At 40.9% G+C, this 22,841-nt stretch overlaps 1 protein-coding gene across 4 annotated transcripts in view; it reads left to right on the forward strand.

Annotated features, from left to right (window-relative positions):
• Positions 1 to 22,409, forward strand: part of TRIT1 (tRNA isopentenyltransferase 1) — a 39,718-nt gene extending 17,309 nt beyond the window's left edge. For 2 of the 4 annotated variants that reach the window (XM_072723724.1, XM_025983683.2), the window contains 11 exons: positions 1,738 to 1,868; positions 3,283 to 3,423; positions 9,004 to 9,102; positions 9,811 to 9,956; positions 12,771 to 12,913; positions 14,550 to 14,661; positions 15,039 to 15,151; positions 15,397 to 15,474; positions 18,284 to 18,393; positions 18,715 to 18,832; positions 21,585 to 22,409. In XM_072723724.1, the coding sequence (XP_072579825.1) occupies positions 1,738 to 1,868; positions 3,283 to 3,423; positions 9,004 to 9,102; positions 9,811 to 9,956; positions 12,771 to 12,913; positions 14,550 to 14,661; positions 15,039 to 15,151; positions 15,397 to 15,474; positions 18,284 to 18,393; positions 18,715 to 18,832; positions 21,585 to 21,736 (1,343 nt within the window). In that variant the 3' untranslated portion in view covers positions 21,737 to 22,409. The remainder of the gene's footprint in view (positions 1 to 1,737; positions 1,869 to 3,282; positions 3,424 to 9,003; positions 9,103 to 9,810; positions 9,957 to 12,770; positions 12,914 to 14,549; positions 14,662 to 15,038; positions 15,152 to 15,396; positions 15,475 to 18,283; positions 18,394 to 18,714; positions 18,833 to 21,584) is intronic. The other 2 variants (XM_025983684.2, XR_011994764.1) reach the window with 2 other exon arrangements.
• Positions 22,410 to 22,841: the final 432 nt, after the last annotated feature.

Here is a 22,841-nt window from a genome sequence, read left to right on the forward strand (position 1 = left end):
ATTTGAGAGCGAGAGAGAGTATGTGCAAGCAGGGGAGGGGCAGAGGAAGAGGGAAGGATAGAATCCTCAAGCAGAGGGGCACCGGGGTGGCTCAGTTGGCTAAGTGTCTGCCTTTCGCTCAGGTCATCATCCCAGGGTCCTTGGATCGAGCCACTGTGGGTTCCCTGCTCAGTGGTGAGCCTGCTTCTCCCTCTGCCCCTCCCCCTGCTCGTGCTTTCTCTCAAATAATAAGTAAAATCTTTTTAAAAATGTAAAAAATGAAATTAAAAAAAATCCTCAAGCAGAATCCCTACAGAGTCCAGAGCCCAAAGCAGGGCTCGATCCCAGGACCCTGAGATCATGACCTGAGCCAAAATTCAGAGTCGGTCACTCAATCAGCTGAACCAGCCAGGTGCCCCAGTGATCATAATTCTCATGTCATTATTAACAAATATCTTTTCAGCATCATTCTTTCTCTCATGCAATGCAGATATAGATGTCCTTTACATATGCCCTTCATCTACCCTTGCCTTCTTGCTTGTTAAAAATTTATTCATGGGTAAAATGAAAAAATACACAGTAGCTGTGGTCACAAGTTGCACAGTTATTTGTAAGCTCAACTGTAACTGTTGAAAGAAGTCATATTAGAATGGAAGACTGAAGCAACATCGTTATAGATGTAACTTTGGATCAGCTCTAATTTCTTTTTTTAAAAAAACGTATACTTTCATTCATATGTACCTCAATATGTTGTATACCTCAAAGTTAAGGACTCCTTTTTTTAAAAAAACATAACCATAAAACTGATACCTAAAAATAATCCTTTTATCATCAGATATCCAGTTAGTATCACCTATGTCTTTGTGCCCAGTTTCTTTTAATCTAGTGGTACAGGAAATGAAAAGTTGACAAAGATGACACTCAAAGATGACAATTTACACTGGTAACCAAGATGTACTTTGTGTGATTTACAGTTTTTAGTTTGTTAACTCTATAAGCAAGACATCTACTTTCCTTAAATCACTAATACTCTTTTCTTTCTGATATTTGTTGACGTTTATATATACCATAAACAGTACAACAGACCACTTCCTTTAATAAATATGGTGAGCCTCGTTCTGGGGTTGCCTTTAGTATTTGTTGATGTTTTTGTTTAAACAAAAGATAAAAATAAAAAATAAATAAAATAAACTTACCATTTCAAGGAGTTCTAGAACAGGGACATCTGGGTGGCTCAGCAGTTGAACGCCTCCAGGTCGTGACCCTGGAGTCCCAGGATCGAGTCCCACATCGGGCTCCCTGCATGGAGCCTGCTTCTACCTCTGCCTGTGTCTCTGCCTCTCTCTCTGTGTGTCTCATGAATAAATAAATAAAATCTTTAAATAAATAATAAATAAATAAATAAATAAATAAATAAATAAAAGCTTAATTTTTTTTTAAAAAAGGAGTTCTAGAACATACACATAAAGGCAGGACTCAGGATGAAAATTTATATGTTTACATTTTGGCTTTTTTGGAGGTGGGGGTGATAATTGTGCATTTACAACTATGCCTTTCCTTAACATTAATCTCAGTGTTAAAAATGAGAATCCATTTACAAGGTTCAGAAAGTCTGTACTGACAAAATCAGGTTGTTGTTTAAGTTCTTTAACTAACATTGATTAGGTCATTTGGAATTCAACAGAGCCAACTAAAGTTTGTGGGGAAGAGGGAGAAGAACACAGAACACAGAGTTATTAACTCCTGTCCCTCCTATAGTTTTCTTAATTCATGCAGAGGACTGCTGTGTACAGTATATGCTGTGGCACTTTCTGACGTCAGAAGGACATCTTGTTCAAGATACACAGAAAAGCACACCCGATGATTTAAGATTCCATCAATATTCAGGTGTAAGAATGGATGTCTGTTGTGAGTTAATGGCAGAGCTGGTTCTTTCCTATGGCTCTTTATATTTCTTCTGTGCGGGGGTTTTACTAATTAACATTTTTTTTGTTCCTTGAAGATAGTGTATATCCTTGTTGGGTAAACAACCTCAGTAGTTAAGAGCATAGAAGCTTCAGAGTGCTAGTGACACTAAACTTCTCATTTCTCTTGCATTGTGATAGTAGTAGTAGTGGTTGTAATATAGGTAGTAATATAATGACCCTGTATATCATATGCAAAGTGTTAGGGAAAAACCAAGTGCTTTTACGTGTATTAACTCACTTAATCCACACAACAACCCCATGAGATGATACTGTTATCCTCATTTTACTGATGAGGGATTGAGGCAGAGAGAGGTTAGTAACTGACTACTCCACAAGTAAAAATAACTGGTGAGTGGCAGAGCTAGGAATTGATCTGAGGCAGCCTGGCGCCAGCGTCCTTCCTCCTAAACCATTATACTGTACTGTACTTAATCGACACCCATGTAAGTAAAGGGAAATGTGAGATAAAAAATGCTTTTAACATCTTTGTGGGCTCTATGGAACTTATTATTTGTTCATTCAATGCTCCCTGTAGAATCAGTGATTACAGAGAGAACATTTAATCTCAAAGCATTCATCCCTATTTTCAAACTAGTATTTTCAGATCTGTTCTCCATCTGAGACCTTGCATTTAGAAAAAGTACATTTGAACTTTTTAGTTGAATTGGCAGATCAAGAGCTTACAGACAGGATATTGCCTTTGAGTATTTAGACTGTATGTGCTGACCCCCTGAAGCAGTAATTTGGTTAGATCACAATGTTTCCATTAGAGTACAGCAGTATTAGGGGTTCTGACTTCAAAGTGTGTCTGTGTGTGTTTTATATGTATCTTTGTAAATAGGCCACTTCTCTACAAATGGAGCCAAGATTCTAAAAATCTTTCAGAGCCATTTAAATCCAAGAAATATCTAAGCATTTGAAGTAGAACTATGAGCAATGCAAATGTTACCTTTCTGGAGACTTGTGATAAGTAAAATAAATAAAACAACCTGCCCATTTTTAAATGCTTGCAGAACCTAAAGAACGTCCAGTTAATCCTGCGGAATTAGTTCTTACTTGACCATTGATTTACATACACTTTTTATCTTTAAGTCTAAGCTAATAGCCACTGTTTGATAAGAAAGCCAGTGTTCTGTTTTCTTTTGCTTCCTTTATCTTGGGTGTTTGTAGGTCTGCTATTCTCTCAACACATATGCTTAGAAACACATCTGTTCTGGTGCTTGGGTCAGTCCCGTGTTTGGCTAGAGGGAGGAACAGATCACCATTGCTACTTATGAAGTTTGCGTTTTATGGAGGCAGGTGACTTTCTCATGCTAATTTTCTTTCCCTTCCCTAGGTTTATGAAGGCCTAGACATCATCACGAACAAGGTTTCTGCCCAAGAGCAGAGAATGTGCCAGCACCACATGATCAGCTTTGTGGATCCTCTCGTGACAAATTACACAGTTGTGGACTTCAGGAACAAAGCAACTGCTCTAATATCCTTATGAAAGAGCAACTAGATTTGGTGGGTACAAGGCAGCGCAAGCCAAGAGAGAAGTTTTCTTTTCAGTGAGTTTCTTAAAACCAGGGGCACCCAAGACGTAACAACCAATAGATAGCACCCCCATCAGAACTATATGGATCAAAAATAGAATGCTCTTGCTTCTCAGAGTCATCAGACTGCAGGATCAGCTATCCCTTAGGTGCTTATTAGAAATGCTGAATTTGGGCCTCACTCCAGAACTACTGAATCAGAATCTACATTTCACAAGAGTCCCAGGTGATTCATATACATATTACAATTTCAGAAGCAGTTTTAGTGAAGACAGCACTGATTTAGGAATTAGAAAATCTGTTCTCTAGTTCCAGAATCTTTGGAACAAGTGAATTTTATTGAGTAGAGCATTTACCCCACCCAGTTCCAGTTTCTCATCCTTTAAATGGGGATGCAAAATCAATTTATAGATATAATGGAGTTACTTACATTTAGAATTGAATAGGGATTGTTGGGTGAGGACTGCAAAACAATAAAAAAAAATTTTTTTCCTATGATCAGTGATCTTTGATTGATTAATTAGGCTCTATACCCAGCATGGAGCCCAACATGAGACTTGAACTCACAACCCTGTATTCAAGACCTGAGCTGAGATCAAGAGTCCGATGCTTAACCAGCTGAGCCACCCAAGGTGCCCCTTGTTTATTTTAAAATTAATTCCAGTACAGTTAACATATAGTGTTACATAGTTTCAACACCAATAAATTTTGAAAAAAGAATACTATAAGGGAGACTGTCCTTATATTTTAAGTGTCCAGACTTCCAGGTGGGGTGCCTGGCTGGCTCTATTGGTAGAGCATGCAACTCTTAATTTCCAGGTTGTGAGTTCAAGCCCCACATTGGGTTAGAGATTACTTAAAAAAAAAAAAAAAATTGGACTGCCAGGTATTAAAATATAAGGAAAATTCATAATAGTTATAATAACATGGAACTTATACTAGACAAATATATGACACAGAATAGAAAACTCAGGTACAAATTCAAATGGATATATATATTTACCTAATGATCAAGGTGGCATTTGAGGAATGCCTGGGTGGCTCAGCGGTTGAGCATCTGCTTTGGCTCAGGGCATGATCCTGGAGTCCTGGGATCGAATCTCACATTGGGCTTCCTGCTTGGAGCCTGCTTCTTCCTCTGCCTGTGTCTCTGCCTCTCTCTCTCTATGTGTCTCTCATGAATAAATAAATAAAATATTTTTTAAAAAGATGGCATTTGAAACAGTAGAGAAATAATATAGTAGTTAATAATTATTCCTGGAATAGCTAATTTTTTTGGAAAAAATAAAATCACAATCTCATATATGACATTGCAGATGGGTCTCAGAGTTAAATACATGTATTTTTAATGAAACTTTGAAACAAATGGGATAATATAGAATTGAGTAGTTATATGATTTTAGAGTAGGGAAAAGTTTTTTTGGGGGGAAAAGGGTTTTTAAATGGATTTTTAAACTCAGTTTTTCTTTATTTTACTATGTTAAAATACAGAATTTACCACTTAACTATTTTATTTTATATTTTATTTTTTCAAGATTTTCTTTTTTTTTTTTTAAGATTTATTTATTTATTTATTCATGATAGAGAGAGAGAGAGAGAGAGAGGCAGAGACACAGGCAGAGGGAGAAGTAGGCTCTCCGCCGGGAGCCTGACGTGGGACTCGATCCTGGGACTCCAGGATCATGCCCTGGGCCAAAGGCAGGCGCTAAACCGCCGAACCACCCAGGGATCCCCTATTTTTTCAAGATTTTATTTATTTATTCATGAGAGACAGAGAGCGAGAGAGAGAGGCAGAGACACAGGCAGAGGGAGAAGCAGGTTCCATGCAGGAAGCCCGACGTGGGACTCGATCCTGGGTCTCCAGGATTAGGCCCTGGGCCGAAGGCAGCGCTAAACCGCTGAGCCACCCAGGCTGCCCACCACTTAACCATTTTAAAGTGTACATTTCAGTTGTGTTGAATACATTCACATTGTAGTGCAACCATCACCACCATCCATCCATATAACCATTTTTTTTTTTTTTAGATTTATTTATTAGAGCACAAGTGGGAGGGGCAAAGGGAGAGATAGCAAGAATCTCAAGCAGACTCCCTGCCTGATGTGGGGCTCCATCCTAGGACCCTGAGATCATGACCTGAGTCAAAACCAAGTGTCAGGTGCTCAACCAACTATACCACCCAGGTACCACCACCTCCTTTTTTAAAGGAAAGTAGCTAGCTTTGAGTATGTATGAATTAAGAATTTGTGTTGGCAAGAATGTGTGTCTACCCTAGAGTAACCTTGCCACGAGTATAACTGGAGATAGATGGTAGATCTCATTCATAGCACCATTGCTCTTAATGGCAAAAACAAACACCTAGATTCTTACTTACAGAAGAATGTATAAAATTTGCTTTGTTCATATAAGTGCTTTTTCAGCAGTGAAAGTGAATATATTGTAGCTGCGTGCAGCAATTGATGTGGGACAATTTCAGAAACATTATAAAATATGAGAAATTCTAGAAGGATGCATATACATTCATACCATTTATTATAAAAGTTAAAAAGCAAGCAAAACTAACCAATGTATTTTTTAGGGGGTTATATATACATAAGGAATAACATAAAGAAAAGCAAGGGAATGATAACAAGAAAACCAAACAATTCAGGATAGCAAATCTCAGGTTTCCCTGCAGAGAGGGGAAGTGTAGGGGGTTGGAATGGGAATGAATACACAAGAAGCTTCAAAAGAATTAATAATATTCCTTTTTTTACCTTGAGTTCATGAGTATTTATTATTAGACTTCATAATGTATGGATGTTCTTTTGTGTATATTAAATATTTTATAGTTTTTAAAAAATTAGCCCACTATAAACAAAATTAAAAAACAGACTATAAGCCAGAGGAAAAATACTTGTAACCTAGGAAAAGTGAATAGTTCATATCCTTAATATATGAAGAACTCGTATGAATCAGTATGAAAAATTCTTAAAGGGCTTGAGTAATAATTCACAAAGGAAGAAATATAAATGATGGTAAATGGAGAAAAGGGTTTTATCCTTGCTGTTTTATCTGCCATGCAGATCAAAATAGTGAGATCATATTTTTTTTGCCTATCAAATAGGCAGATATTAAAATGTAGATAATTCTTGCCCTACCTGCTATACGAGACAGTTGTATCAGATGAAATAATATATATGAATGCCCTTGGCAAATTAAAACATAACACTGAATGTATGTTGTTGCTTTAAGACAGTTTGGTTATTCAGAAAGAACTTAGAGAAAGTGGAGTTTTCAGAGGGCAGCTGGGGATGACTTAATCATCACTTACAGGATCGGATATTTTGGAGTTTAGGTAAGAATCTAAAATCAGAATGTCAAAACTGAAAGTACCTTAAGAAATATCCAGTTAACCTTGTTTTGACAGGCTAGGTAAGGTATTAGATACTAAGGCCCAGAGAGAAGGATTTTGTCCAGTTGTTTCATGGCTTGGGCAAACAAGTTAAACCTTTTCCCACCAAATATCTCCTATCCCATTCTCCTTCTCTCTTTTTCACTCTCTCTCTTTGGCATCTCACCATTTCCCCCTTCCCTTTTTACTTTCTTTGGTCCTTCTCCCTTTGTCACTCATAGTATATACTTGAATGTTTATTATAATTACTGTAATTGTGTATGCTCCTTATACTTAATAGGGGGAATATAGTATTCCCCCCCCTCTTTTTTTATTTTTATCTTTTTAAAGATTTTATTTATTTATTTATTCATGAGAGAGAGAGAGAGGCAGAGACACAGGCAGAGGGAGAAGCAGGCTCCATGCAGGGAGCCTGATGTGGCACTCGATCCCGGATCCTGGGATCATGCCCTGAGCCAAAGGCAGACGCTCAACCGCTGAGCCACCCAGGCGTCCCTCTCTCTCTTTTTTAAAGATTTTATTTATTTGAGAGAGACAGAGAGAGAGCACAAGTGTGGGGGAGAGAGAGAAGCAGGCTTCCCAGTGAGCAGGGAGCCTGACAAGGGGCCAATCCCAGGACCCAGGGATCACGACCTGAGCTGAAGGCAGATGCTCAACCAACTGAGCCACCCAGATACCCCAGTATTTCTCTTTTTAAAAAACAAATAGAAAGGGATACCTGGGTGGCTCAGCGGTTGAGTCCAGGTTGAGTCTTTGGTCCAGGGCATGATCTGGAGTTCTGGGATGGAGTCCCACATTGGGCTCCTTGCATGGAGCCTGCTTCTCCCTCTGCCTATGTCTCTGTCTTCTCTGTCTCTCATGAATAAATAAATAAAATTTTTAAAACAAAACAAAAGGGAAACAATGTTTCTTCTTTAAGATCCTTGATTTGTAATAGCTTTCTTCCCACCCCACCCAGCCTCTCTGGGGTTAGTGGGCTTCTGATAGAAAAGAGGTCATCTGGGATCCCTGGGTGGCGCAGCGGTTTGGCGCCTGCCTTTGGCCCAGGGCGCGATCCTGGAGACCCGGGATCGAATCCCACGTCGGGCTCCCGGTGCATGGAGCCTGCTTCTCCCTCTACCTATGTCTCTGCCTCTCTCTCTCTCTCTCTCTCTCTCTCTGTATGACTCTCATAAATAAATAATAAAAAAATTAAAAAAAAAAAAAAAAAAGAAAAGAGGTCATCTGTCTCTGGGCGCACAGACAGGCTGGCAAGGGGAAGAAAGGTATAAATGAGTCAGTCTTTGTCTAGGTCGAAAGTCTCTTTTTATCAATTATCCTCAGAAGCAAAGCCCTCCATAAAGCAGATAATTATCTGTTCACCAGAGATTCTAAAGAGAAGAATTTAAAGTAGTGGGGATATAAAAACAATAGTGGCTCAAGTAAATTCAGTGCTTACTCAATTGAAAGCAAATATTTTGGGCATCATGGTAGGGGATTTATATGCCTCGTCACATTTAATGCTCCTTAGACTTCAAGAGAATTTTACAGGTGAGAAAACTGAAGCTCAGGCTGAATAACTTGTCAGAGTTGGAGCTGGTAATTGAGATCTATTTGTCTTCAGAAGCTGTGCTTCCCAGTTTGCTGGTGGAGTCTCAAGTGGGGCTGAAATGTGCAGTATTACCATGTAATGGTGGGGACTGACTGAGTCTAGGAATCGTGGTGTAGGGAAACCAGCTTGTATTCTATTGTAGAAGGCAGTCACAGAATGGATGTCACCTTGGTGGCTTCCTGAGCAGCTCACACTTGTTTCTCTGAGAGCCCTTGGGCTTGTGCTCATTAAACTGATTTGGAATACCAAGCAAGCTTTGAATTGTAGCAGCGAGGCCTAGAAACTTCTAGAACTGAAAGGAATTACCATCATGCATTTGTATCTGGTTTATGCAAGTCCCTCCAGAACTAATGGGAAATGTTTCTGGGAACTCATGGGAGAGGGTGAAGACTGGTATCCGTTCATCTTGGTTTCCACCCTTTCTTCTCTGTTCTCCAGACGAATAAATGAGTGTGGTTTCTTGCTAATATCCTCCTTCCCAAGTGAGTCAGGATGCTCTTCTTGATATTAAATATTGTGATGTCTTTCTTAACATTCACATTGAAGATATATTTGCCCGAGACAAAATTCCTATTGTCGTGGGAGGAACCAATTACTACATTGAGTCTCTGCTCTGGAAAGTTCTTGTCAATACTAAGGTATGTTTAGTTCCTTTATAAGTCACTGAGGAAATGGGTCCCTCTTTCTTGCCAGCTAATTTTAGTGGGAGGAAAGTTGACTCTTGTCTATTTCTTAAACTCAGCAACTGTAATTTTCTTACTTAATATTCTGAAGCAAATGCCACCTCCATATGTGAATTGTGCTCCTCCAGGGTGGCCTGAGGGCAGGGGCTGTGTGTGGGAAAAATGCTCCCCTGTGAATTAATTAGCATCTCCATGTAAGTTAACAGTACATCAGTCTGACTCAGCATTTCCTGGCTGTAACAATCTGTACATCAGTGAGATGCCCAACACTAACCTTTCGTATGGAGATGCTATTGCCTAGGGGGAGGCTTTGCAAACTGTATTGTGCAGGCAATCCTGATCCAGTCTGGTCACTTACTAAGAAGACTGGGCTCCTAGATATGTTCATACAGATGTGTTAGCCCTGGTTCCTGTTTGTACTTCTGACAAGGAAGCAGGTAACTGAGTACTTCGCTCAGCAGTAAGTCCTTTGTGTGCTGTGGTCTCACAACACTACCACGGTGTATTGGAATTTTCTATCATCTGTCTCTCACTATATGGCAAGACCTTCTGATTTCTCTCTGTTCTGTATTTCTAACTCCCAGCAAAGCACCTGGCATATATACTGTTGCAATGCTTGTTGAACCGTTGAATTAAATTTACTTCTAAATCTTCTTTTAATAGCCCCAGGAGATGGGCACTGAGAAAGTGATTGACCGGAAAGTAGAGCTTGAAAAGGAGGATGGCCATGCACTCCACAAACGCCTAAGCCAAGTGGACCCAGAAATGGCTGCCAAGCTGCACCCGCATGACAAGCGCAAAGTAGCCAGGTAAGAAAGTCTGGGCCTACTGAGCCGAGTCCCTCTGGAGTTGGGGAGCCAGTTTTTCAGTGCAACTGGGTAATGAGAGGGGTTTGGTAATAGCAGGAATTGGAGATTGGTGTGTTCCCAGCCCAGAGGTCATGAGGCCCTGAGGTACTGCCTCAGTCCAACTCTCTCAATAAATAATTGCATCCAACTTTGTTGTTAATTTAAAATGTATAATACAATAGAGTTTTCCCTAGGGCCTAGGTAATTGTGCTTCATTTTCTATTTGATCTTTGCTTGTCTAACAGTTTTCATATAAATTTTTTCTGGCATGCAGTTGGTTTACATTGTGATTTGAGTTTCATAATTGATGGTGTAATGCTGAGTTCTGTCCCAGCAGCTTTCCCGCTGGGAGGTAGATTTTATGAACCTGTCTCGTAGACCTGCTCACCTTCACATATGGAGGTTTTCTTGAAGAGGTGGTGAATGAACTCATAAGGTCATGTTTTCTTAGTTTTTTTTTTTTTAAGATTTTATTTATTTATTCATGAGAGACACAGAGACACAGGCAGAGGGAGAAGCAGGCTTCCTGCGGGAGCCTGATGCAGGACTCAATCCCGGGACTCAGAGATTATGCCTTGAGCCAAAGGCGTGAAGACACTCAACCACTGAGCCAATCCCTCTTAGGTTGCTTTGAAATCACAGTCTTGTGTGTTAGGTTTATTTTTCTGCAGTGTTGGGAGTGATACCATATCTGGCAAAGTAGAGGGTCTAATGAAGGATGGTTGATTATGCAGATTAAATATTATAGAACCACCTGGTATTGATAGGGATTGTGAAATAGTCCACTTAAATGAATGTTCTAGATTAGTGTTTCTTAATCCTTTTTCATTATCCCCCACCACCCTACATGTACCCAGTGCCTTTTTAGAAATTTTTTCCTAATTGTACTTCCCTCCCTCCCTGTTCTCCATGAAGTTTAGTACTAAAGAATAATATTTCTTTGGGTATGATTGCCCTCAGAGGGTCATACCACTGTAATATCTAAGTTTTTTTGCCCCCTTGAAAGCAGTATCACCCCGGGTGATAATGCATGTTCTAGATAAATGAAGTTTATACCTTCAGTATCTAAACATTTATTTTAAAACATTTTAATAGGGATCCCTGGGTGGCGCAGCGGTTTGGCGCCTGCCTTTGGCCCAGGGCGCGATCCTGGAGACCCGGGATCGAATCCCACGTCGGGCTCCCGGTGCATGGAGCCTGCTTCTCCCTCTGCCTGTGTCTCTGCCTCTCTCTCTCTCTGTGACTATCATAAAAAAAAATAATAATAAAAAAAATAAAACATTTTAATAGGGCAGCCCCGGTGGCGCAGCGGTTTGGCGACACCTGCAGCCCAGGGCGTGATCCTGGGGACCCTGGATCGAGTCCCACGTTAGGCTCTCTGTATGATGCCTGCTTCTCCCTCTGCCTGTGTCTCTGCCTCTCTCTGTGTCTCTCATGAATGAATAAATAAAATCTTTAAAATAAATAAATAAATAAATAAATAAATAAATAAATAAATAAAACATTTTAATAGAGATCTTTCAAAAATTTTTAGAAAACAAACTTAATGATGAACATTCATTTTTATATTGTTTTATGATGTGATTCTAGAGCTTGGTCTTTATTATCCTCTCCTTTTATTAATGAGTTCTTTTTTATCACCTCTCCTCATTTTGCTACTTCTAAACTAGTAATGAGCCAAGAATTGTGTCCTAGTAAGAGTCAGTAGGTTCTTTTTTTTTTTTTTTTTTAAGATTCTATTTATTCATGAGAGACACAGAGGCAGAGGGAGAAGCAGGCTCGATGCAAGGAGCCCAATGTGGGACATGATCCTGGGATCCGGGATCTGGATCACACCCTCAACCAAAGGCATATGATCAACTGCTGAGCCACCCAGGAACCCCAAGTCAATAGGTTCAAAGCAAGAGATCTAGTCTCTTCTTTAGAGAGGACTGGAGGACTTTGTTCATCTTTCTTTTAGTTTGAGACTATATCCTAACCTCCAGATAAATGAGATTATCTATTACAATTTTTCCTCACAGGTCCTCTTTGAGTGAGCATTGGTACAGAAACATAGGGGGCCTCTACTCTTGTGTTAGGGATTCAGGAAGTAGAATTGGGTCAGGGAGGGAAAGATCACTTTCAAGCTGATAAGTTGCCAACACTCAAGAGTGGTGTAGTGTAGGTATGAGAGTTATATTACCTGCATAATCTAATAGAGGCAGACAGAGTGGATGGTGGCTGAAGAATAAGTATCTGAGTTCTTTCTTCAGTGGTCTTTGTGCTAGTAGAGTACCAAATCAGTCAAAAGTGCTCTTCATTAATTCTAGACCTATGTTAAAAAAAAAAAAAAAAGCTGGATATACAACAGCTTGATGAGCTGGATATACAGCATACTTTTGTACTGTGGGAAAGGCGTTCCAGCAAGACTGGACTTGCTGGCTTGTAACAGTCTCCCAAATAAGCTCTTTTACTGCTTACCTGAAGGTGAGTGTGTCCCATTCTGTTTGTGTAGAAGAAGCCTGTTGTTTCTGAACCTGAGTTCAGAAAAATTAATATATGTTTACAAGAATAGTATTAGTCTTACTTTATCTAAAATTTTCTTTGGAACTGTTTTCTGGGTAGCTATAGGATTGGAGTGACTCCAGGCCTTCATGGCTTTGGGGGCTTATCAGTGAAAATGAGAAAGAGGTGTTTGTAATAAATAACCTTTCTCCTTGTCTCATTTGAGAATGAATATTTTCTAATGGTTTTTATGGGTATGCCCGCCCCCCCCCCCCCCCTTAAATGGCTTAGGAGCTTGCAGGTGTTTGAAGAAACAGGAATCTCTCATAGTGAATTTCTTCATCATCAACATGCGGAGGAAGGTGGTGGTCCCCTCGGAGGCCCTCTGAAGTTCCCTAATCTTTGCATCCTCTGGCTTCATGCTGACCAGACAGGTAAAAGCCCTTTGATGCCTTAGAGTCCATCTGAGATAGAGCTTGTTATAATATGTGATTATATGTATATAAACACGCATAAGATGCCCAGAACCACAAGTGGCTCATAATAAGCACTAAACAAGTGTTAGCTATTAATTTTATAATTCTTGTTCTTCATTAACTTAGTAAGGCACAGTGCCCTTCCCCTAGGTATCTGTCTGGAAAGGGAAGAAGGGTAGCCCTGGCACTAGGATAAGATACCAAGGGTGGGATAACATGAAATGGGTAGGGTGGGTAAGAGACTGCCATCCAGGGAAGGTCTGAAGAGAAAGAGAAGGAAGGCTTTGTGGAAGGAGGTCTGCCTCCCTGGATTGATGAGATGGAGGCTGCATCACTGATTATTCTAGAAGCAGCAGGCCTCAGAAATGGATATGATGGTTAATTAGCTAGCCTGATGATATTTTTTGGGTTTTTTTTTGTAAAGTATGGTAATGCCCTGTGATAGTACTAACTTCTTCATCCAGCTAACATTTAGTAAGCATCTCTAATAAAGTGCTAGATATGCTGCATAGTCCTTGGATTTCAGAGATGAATATGAGACAGTGCCTGGTTTTTAGGAGCTCCTAGTCTAGTGGGGCAGCAAAGATAGATACTACTTTGTGATAAATTCTGGGCCAAAAAGTGCTGTAAGGCCACAAAGAAAGGATGATGAGCATTCTCTTGAGGGCAGTCAGAGACCCACTTAAGACAAATTAGTTAACCTTCTTGTGCCCCAATTTTCTTTTCTGTTAAATGGAATTAATGATAATAATATATATATGGATTGAGGATTAGATGAATTATAACATACAAAGTGCTCAGTTGTGCGTAACACGTGGTAAGTCCTTAATAAATACAAACTTTCTAGGAAGATAGGAAAAAAGGTTACTGTTACTGCAGGCTGAGAAGTAGTGATGGCAGATAATGTAGAATATGGTTGAAATGGTGAAAATTTACTGTTAAATTAATCTCAGGTACAAGTTTATAGAAAAAGTTAATTTTTAAATGAAATTTCTGTAAATAAAAACATGTATTGCAATTTAGCATAAAATAATGGAATCTGATTCATAATAAAGCTGACCACTACCTTTGATCATAGTAAAGTTTTTGACCACCACATCTGAATGATTATGACCCCTGATTCTGCTTTGCTCCTTTGTTTGGTTCAGTAGTTCAAGAGGTACCTAGGGTGGCTTTGTATTAAAGTTTCTTATTCCTGTCCAAGGTGTCATCTGACAGTTCTTAAATATAAAAGAACACAAAGTTAAAGTAACAAATATGATGGGAAAAAATAAAGGTAAAGCAGGGGTCTCAGCTGCCTCTAAAGTAAACAATGAATATACGTTCCATAATAAAATATTTGTCCTTCTTAGTTGCTATAATTGTATGCTTTCTCTTTATGTAATAAGACATGTGCTTCATTTTGGCTGCTTTGTATTGAAGTTTGGTCTTAAGTATGACAAATATAATATGAATTATTCTATAATCCTTGGACTTTAAATGCCTTCTTCCATTTGAATAAATGCTCCTCTTTGTGGCAGCCTGTCCATTCATTCACTGTGTGTCTAGGGCACCTATGACAGACTAGATTGTTGATGGGCTAATGTGATTGAAGTTCTAGATGAGCGCTTGGATAAGAGGGTGGATGACATGCTAGCTGCTGGGCTCTTGGATGAACTAAGAGATTTTCACCGACGCTATAATCAGAAGAAAGTTGCAGAAAATAGGTGAGGATTTGGCCGTTTCTTCAACCTGCTCTCCCTCCCTTGCATATGACCCAAAGGCCATAAATAGAGTACTGGCTTTGGACCTACTTGTTTATTAGCCTTTGTCCTTGGCGTTGGCAAGGCTTGTTGCAAGGAGGTCTGGTGTACTTGTTACAGTTGCACTTTTCTAATCTGTCAGACATTCCCAGGAGTTCATTTTCAAGGGGACTAACCAGGGAACTGTTGGGGTGGGGGGGTGGAGGAAGAATTTAGAGACAGTAGTTACTCAGGATCTCAGTTTCTCGTCTATGAGATGAAATGGCTTAGCTAGATCCTCTCTAAGGCCCTTGCTAGCTCTCAGATGCAGTGGCTCATCGCTGATGCTCTCCTATTCCCAGCCAGGACTATCAACATGGTATCTTCCAATCCATTGGCTTCAAGGAATTTCACGAGTACCTGGTCACTGAGGGAAAATGCACACCAGAGACTAGTAACCAGCTCCTAAAGAAAGGTGTGAATTCCTCCATCTAACCTAGACTTGGACATCCTTGGGTGGCAGAGTACCTACTGGTATGATCTGAGAAAGAGCTGAGACCAAAGAGTCCCAAGTGGCCTTCAGCTCAGAATTGAGATTTTTGTCTACCAAGTGTACTCCAGGGTGCTGCTATGGCTGATTTTCTCTTTTCCTGGGCTGGGAGGGCTTGCCTTTTGCCTGGGTCAGAACTTGGAGGTTACTAGATCTACTTTGTCTTTCAGGTATCGAGTCTTTGAAACAAGTGACTAAGAGATATGCCCGGAAGCAAAACCGATGGGTTAAAAACCGGTTTTTGAGCAGTAAGTCTCATGTTTTTCCTTACCCCTGGGTTTGTTTCCAGTAGAGTATAGATTGTCCTCAACTCACCGCGAAAAGGAACTTTAGTTTCTGGACCTGTCCTGAGCTTTGGGGACCTGATCTGGGAGAGGGTCTACTGCATAAATGACCATGCTTTTTTGTAATGTGTCAGAAAACAAATGAAATCTTTCCAATGAGAAGTTGAACACATGGGTGTTGGCTACAAACACATAAGAACATAACAGCAGCATCGTCCTAGGGTCGGTGTTCAAGGTTGATTTTAGCTTCAGATTTTGTACCTTGAGTGCAGTCAGATTTCTGTAGGTAAGCTTTCCTAATTAAAGTGGTTCTGGGGTACCCGACTGGCTCAGTTGGAAGAGCATGTGACTCCTAATCTCAGTGTTGTGAGTTTGGGCCCCATGTTGGGTGTAGAGATTTCTAACAACAAAAGAAAGCTTAAAGAAAGAAAATCGTTCTTAGGATACATGAGCAGTATAAAAAGCCAAACCTTCACCAGTTCTCTCAGTGTTGCCTTCACATTTTGGTATGTGGTGCTTCAGAGTTGCTGCAGGTTTGCCTTCAATTGAACAGCACTTTTAAGCAACAGGGAAAGAAATTCTCCTTCACTTGACCCTGTTCTGTGTCCTTGACATTAAATTTGGTGCCATACATATATTACTAAGCCTGTGAGATAGGTGCTATTCTTTCATTTTTGCAGATAAGGCAATGGAGGCTTAAAGGCATTAAAAATCTTGCCAAATATCTGCCAGCTGAATAAGCAGTATTGAAAGCAGGCCTGTCCCCCTACCCACTCCCCCTGCCCCCCGCAATGTATTCTATAGCATGCTTCTTGTTTCCTGTAGCTATAATTTCAGCTAGACAGCATTGGTATTGGGCCTTGGGTAAGGAATTTTCTGATTATGAGCTAAAAGATTAATTTAAAGGAGATTAAATGAAACACCAACTTTATCTTATAGGCACTCTTTAAATATGTTTCTGAATCTTCCCGTTTGCCTTTTGCTGTTAGACTTCTGCTTTCAGTTATAGATCAGGACAGCTGAGGCCTCCACTGTCTGCTCTTCAGGGTCTCTGAATAGAAACACCTCAATCCATGTTGTGACCACGGATTGTTGCATTTCTCTCTCCTGCTCTCACTCTCTGCCAGACCTCTCCAGAGTAGTTCTGGCACCAAGAGGCTCTTTATACTTCTTTCTACTCACCCTGCTTTCTCTGCATGTCCTGTCAGATAGGAGAATTCTCTACTTCAGCTAAAATCAAAATTGAATCGCATCAACTGAAATTCACTATAGATTTCTAATGCAGCTTCTCTTCTCTCCAGGGCTAACAATTAGTCTGCAACAAAAGCTGTTTTTTGTAATGATTTGAAACTTCCTCCTGTGGTAAAGCCACAATAACTCCCCCATCTCTGAGTCAGGAGGGATTGATGGCACAGTGCATCATCTGCCCATTCCTCATTCATGTGTATGCCGGCACAGTCCTGGTGCTAGAGTGAAAGGCACAGCTGCCTCGTAAACCAGGAGCCGTGTGTGATTGGCCAGGGCTAGTCTGCTGGGACATGGTTCTGGCAAGAAGCCAGGGGGACTTCCCCGCCCCAACTTGGCCTTGGACCCAAGCCAGAAATAGCAGCTGGGAGCCGAGAACTTGTTGAAAGGTGCTTAGACAGGGCACAGAAGCCCAACAAAGGACTCAGAGGGGAAAGGAAAATATAGAGTGGCCTGGAAACAGGTGCAGAGCTTAGCCAAGGCCAGGTGTGCTGTGGATGCTGCCTGCACCCTCCCAGTCTCACCTTTCCGTGTGGTGGCAGGTGCGGCCCAGTCCATTTTATGAAAAATCTTACTTGTGGTTGGCACAATCAAAAGGCCAGCACCTGCCAGCCGTTGGCATCCTAAGGACTTTGATGTTTTTGTCCCTGGGGAGATGCTTTTTTGTCTTTAGGCAACTGACTTGACCTAGCTGTGGAAGGCAATTTAGTGTGTCCATAGACAGGGGAGGCTACCACCAGAGACCAAACAGGGTTGGCTCCAGGGGACAGAATGCCTGTAGCTAGAGACCAAACAGGGTTGGCTCCAGGGGACAGAATGCCTGTAGCTGTACTCTAGGCTGTCTCTAGTCGTCTCTCCATTCAGAAGTATTTACCAAAAGATGTTTCTTGAATACTCCTCTAGATCTTGTTCCTAAAAGAAGGGGCTCAACTAGTTTTAATTTCATGGCTTCTTTCTTAAAGTTCTCAGATTTAGTGGCTCATTGACTGATACTCTTCTGTTCCCAGTCCCTGATCATGGGTATGGTATCAACAAATTTCATGAGGGCCGTGCTGCTGAAGGGATATATACAAACCTGAGACTAGTGTCTGCTCCTAAAGAAAGCTGCGAACTCTCTTGCCAGAAGAGCAGTATCACTGTTAAGATCATAGGCAACTTAGAACAGGCATTTACTTAGAGCTGTTAGTTTATTTACTCCTATGGTATGCTATCTTCATATGGTTGCGCATGCAGTAGTCACTAGAGCTGTTACTCTGTTCTGTTTTTTTTTTTGACCGATCTGGAAGATCCTGTCTCTGGAAGTCTTTGGATTATACAGCTAGACTTGTTGGCTACAGATCAGTGAACCTTCTAGGTCATTCTTGGATTGTATGTAGTTTTTTGGTTCATGTTTCTGGTTAGAATGAATGGCATGATCAGAATGTTTATTCTTTGGCCCCATATATTTCCTTTGAGGATTTTGGAGTCCTGGGAGCAGAATGGATTGGGTCTTTGAGGCTGACCTCTCACAACTTCTCTTTGTCATTAGGACCTGGTCCCAGAGTCCCCCCAGTATATGGCTTAGAAGTGTCTGATGTCTCGAAGTGGGAAGAGTGTGTTCTTGAACCTGCTCTTGAAATCGTGCAAAGTTTCATCCAGGTGATTATTAATCACAGTGCTGTGTGTTGTCTGGCTTTCAGAGAGTTTTCCTTAGCTGGCACCTTTGTTGGCATGTCAGGGAACCAAGCTTTCTTTTCCATGGAATAGAGCAGAAGAGCTGGCTGCCCTTAGATCCCTGGAGGCTGTGTTTCTACTTTCACATTTAGAAAGGTTGTTGCTAAAATCTGTCCGTAGTCCACCAGAACAGGGATGAGAAAAAGGAATCTTGGGAAAATCCCACTCCCCTTAATATCAGAGAATGAGATCCAAATCTCTTTTGAGTTGATTGCTTCTCTCCCCTCCCCCTCCTTATTCTTTCAGGGCCACCAGCCTGCAGCTGCTCCAGTAAAGATGCCATGCAATGAGACAGAGAACAGGAGAAGTCATCACATGTGTGACCTCTGTGATCGAATCATCATTGGGGACCGTGAATGGGCAGGTAGGATCTGGGGAGGGGCACGGAGACATTTGTGAGGGTGACTCACAGTGACTTTGTGAAATTTAAGGTCTTTGGTAGGTTAAATGCTGGAGTCTGCTTACTTGTAAAGGGATGGCCAGATTCCTCCAAGAGCCCCTAAGTACTCACATTTCATGGCAACTTTCCCATTTTGAAGAGTTATCTTTATATTCTGAATTGCAAAGGAAGATCATCTGCCTTCCAATTTCAGCTAGAGTAGATATTTTATACTGACAGGTCTGTTGTTAAGTTTCCAGAGCCCCTTTGACTTTCCTGATCCTACCTTATAGGAGTTTCTTGGCCCCTCATGTTTAGAACTCAGTGCGGGTGAGGTGGGATTGTAAGGGAAACTAGCCAACTCACCTAAGAGACCAGAGAAGCAGAAACAGCTGAGAGGGGAGGAGGACGTGCAATTACTCCTCCTGAGTACATTCTTTGAAAGTGGGGGTCTCTGATAATCTTTAATGTAATATATCAAAATGGTGGTGATTGCTAAAGTTGTAATAAAAAGCATTAAGAGAACCTGTGAGAGCAGGAGCATCTGGGTGGCTCAGTCGGTTAAGCATCTGACTCTTGGTTTCAGTTCAGGTTATGATCTCAGGGTCTTGGGATCCAGCAAGCAAAACCCCACCCCACCTCCACCCCCTCGTATTGAACTCAGCACTCAGAGGGAAGTCTGCTTGGGAATTCTCTCCCTCTGCCTGCCCTACCCCCCACATACGTACACACACTCTCTCTTTCAAATAAATAAATCTTTAAAAAGAGAGAGAGAAGCTGTGAAAGCAAGACTTATATAGAGAAAGTGGTCAGAGGGTGATGTCTTTAAAGGTACTCCTGACCAACCAGCATGGGCACTGACCTAAGGCTCTTTGTCTTTTAGAGCCTGGGTCTGCTCTGCCATAGTCACACTGCACTCCCCTGTCAGCTTCTTTTTTCTTTCTTTCTTTTTTTTTTTAAGATTTTTTTTATTTATCCATGAGAGACACACAGAGAGAGAAAGGCACAGGCAGAGGGAGAAGCAGGCTCCATGCAGGGAGCCCGATGCGGGACTCGATCCTGGACCACTCTAGGACCACACCCTGGGCCGAAGGCAGGCGCCAAACCCCTGAGGCAACCAGGGATCCCCCCTGTCAGATTCTTGTAGTCCTCTGGTCAAAGCCCAGAAAGGGCCAGGGCCTCCAAGTCTTGAGTTTACACTGTATTTGGAGACTTCTTAAAAGGTCACTCCTTTTGAGCACAGTAGGGCTTGTAGGATACCCAGTAGCTGGAATCGTTCTGTTCAGAGTACTGCCTTTCATGAGATTCTCCTAGAAATAGAATTTTTTCCACATACCAACCAATAGAACGATTAGTTCTATTAACTGGTAACACTGGCAAAATGAACTCCATTGTCAGAGACTGGGAATGGCTGTGATTTGCCTTAACGGCAGAAGAAGCCTCGATTGTCACTGGTTTATAATGATGAAAGGGGAAGAGAAAGAGAGTGTCTGATTGTTTTTTCTAAAGGAAACTTAGTGGTTCGATTTGTCGAATGTCCTTCAGGGATAGCCTTAAAGAAACAACATTTGTGAGCCTTTGTGAGCTTAGCTTGTGTGAGCCCTTCTATAGTGCCATCTGTCAGGTCCCTGCTCCCATCTCCTGCTGCCGTGGAGAGCCAGGCCAGAAGCCCTTTTTTTTTTTTTTTTTTTGCCTTAGGCTCTAGCTGGAGAATAAAGCTGACTTTTTCCCCCCCAAGTAAACTTTTCTTCTAACCTCTTTTTTTAAAATTCTTTTTGCTGTGAAACCCTTAAAATGATGGTTTTTTAAAAATTCTTTTTGCTGTGAAACCCTTAAAATGATGTTGTTGTTTTTTAAATATATATCAAAGATCATTTAATCTAGTCATCTCTCTCTTTAGAGGCTTCCAAAGAAAATTTCCTTGAAAAAGAATAAGTGAAAAGAGGCTAATATGAGTTGGTCAGAGGGTGGGAACACTCTTTGGGGTAAGAGGTCAGAAATCGTTATTAGGCAACAGTGGCCTTTCAGCTTTACTGATTCTGTGGACACTCAAAAAGGACCAACAGAGAAGAATGCTTCCTGTTATCTGCCTGGAGCATTGTGTGCTTGAAGAATGTGAACCTTGTGGGTTAGTCATTCAAATGGCTTATCTAGCCTAGGCATAGGGGATGTTGGATCAGGAGGGGCCACCTGTGTGAGCGGGGAAGAAGAGGAAAGGACAGCTCTGCTCTGGGTTTGATGTGGGACAGAGCATGTGTCTGGCAATATAGACAAGGATTTGGGTTTGTAACTTTTTAGTTGAGTGAGTTGAAAGGTAATCTCTCTGAAACAGCTCTGTTGTGTTACAAAAATGGAGTCTGGAGCTCTGATTCTGGAAAATTTGGTCTCTTTTGAGCTATAGATGAGCCAGAGTACTTACCTACTGTGTGTACTTGGACAGAATCTAAGTCCTCAGTGAACTTCAGTTTCCTTCTGTATAAAATGAGCTGAATAATACTGTCCTGCAAGATTGCTGTGAGGATTAGTGATGTAAAGCACCCAGCAGGGTACACTTAATGCATGGTAGCTTGCTGGCCATGTAACTTATCCTTCTTTTAAAAATGCTAGGCAGCTATACCAGTACATGTGTTGGTCCTGTTATTATTTTTTTTAAAAAGGATTATATAGTTAATTTTTATGCTTCTAGGATTGATTCTAGAAAGTTCTAATGAGTTGTTTTTGTTTTGTTTTGTCTTAGCACACATAAAATCCAAATCCCACTTGCACCGACTAAAGAAGAGAAGAAGATTGGACTCGGATGCTGTCACTACCATAGAAAGTCGTGAGAAAGAGCTTAAAGAGAAAGGATCCCTAGGACAGAATGAGAAAGAGCTGGAATCTAGTGTTTAAAGAGACATGTCTAGTAGCCTTTGCATAGGTAGAGACCCAGTTTAGGAGGGAGGGTTATGTCTATGTCCCTATCTGGACTGGGGAGTGCTCTGCAGAAAGCGCCCACCATTTTCTGTCTTCAGTGGTGTAGTTTTAATGTTCTCTGTCATGGAAATAGCAGGGCTTATTAGCTCCTTGTTTGGCTGATGTGCCTGTTAATGATGATTTGGGGAAGGAATTTTTTTCTTTTAACCTTAAAGTTCTATTTTTGAAAGAAGCACAGATTGTACTTTTTAATACTTGTGAAGATCTTTTTGGTAATGAATACCTGAATTCCCTATAGTCTTTAAAAAAGAAGTTTTATGTCCCTGACTCTGGCTAAAAATATCTCATTTCCAGATACTTTTATAGATGACTGAAGTATTATGGGCCACAAATCGGGAGTTCTGGATTTGGGTGAATGGCAGGAAAGGACCAACCCCAGTGAGAAGATTAAGTGAACTCAACCACTAGTTCTTGGAATTCCACTGAGAAGGAGAGAAGAACGTGGTCATGACATGGCACTTGAACACTAAAGACTTTGACATTTTGTTGAGTTCTTCCTGTGTGATAATTACTCTCACTGCTGTCTTTACATTAAGTTAGGAGCCTATATTTTTATTGAAAGTTAAATTAAAAAAAAAAGTTTCCAAGAGTCTCTTTATTTTTTTAATTTTTTAATTTTATTTTTATTTTTTAAGATTTTTTTATTTACAACAGACAGAGAGGCAGAGACACAGACAGATGGAGAAGCAGGCTCTGTGCAGGGAGCCTGATGTGGGACTCGATCCCGGGTCTCCAGGATCAGGCCCTGGGCCAAAAGCGGTGCTAAACTGCTAGTCCACCAGGGCTGCCCCTGAGTCTCCTTAGTCCTTAAAACAATGTATATTCCATGTCTAGTTTATACACTGTAGGCTCTGTTGTCAACATACAGCCTTAGGGCACTTGGGTGGCTCATTCGTTTAAGCATCCTACTCTTGATCTCAGCTTAGGTCTTTTTTTTTTTTTTTTTTTTAAGATTTTATTTATTTATTCATGAGAGACAGTGAGAGAGAGAGGCAGAGACACAGGCAGAGAGAGAAGCAGG

Source organism: Vulpes vulpes, chromosome 10 (genome assembly GCF_048418805.1).
Source record: "Vulpes vulpes isolate BD-2025 chromosome 10, VulVul3, whole genome shotgun sequence".
Taxonomy (NCBI): Eukaryota; Metazoa; Chordata; class Mammalia; order Carnivora; family Canidae; genus Vulpes; species Vulpes vulpes.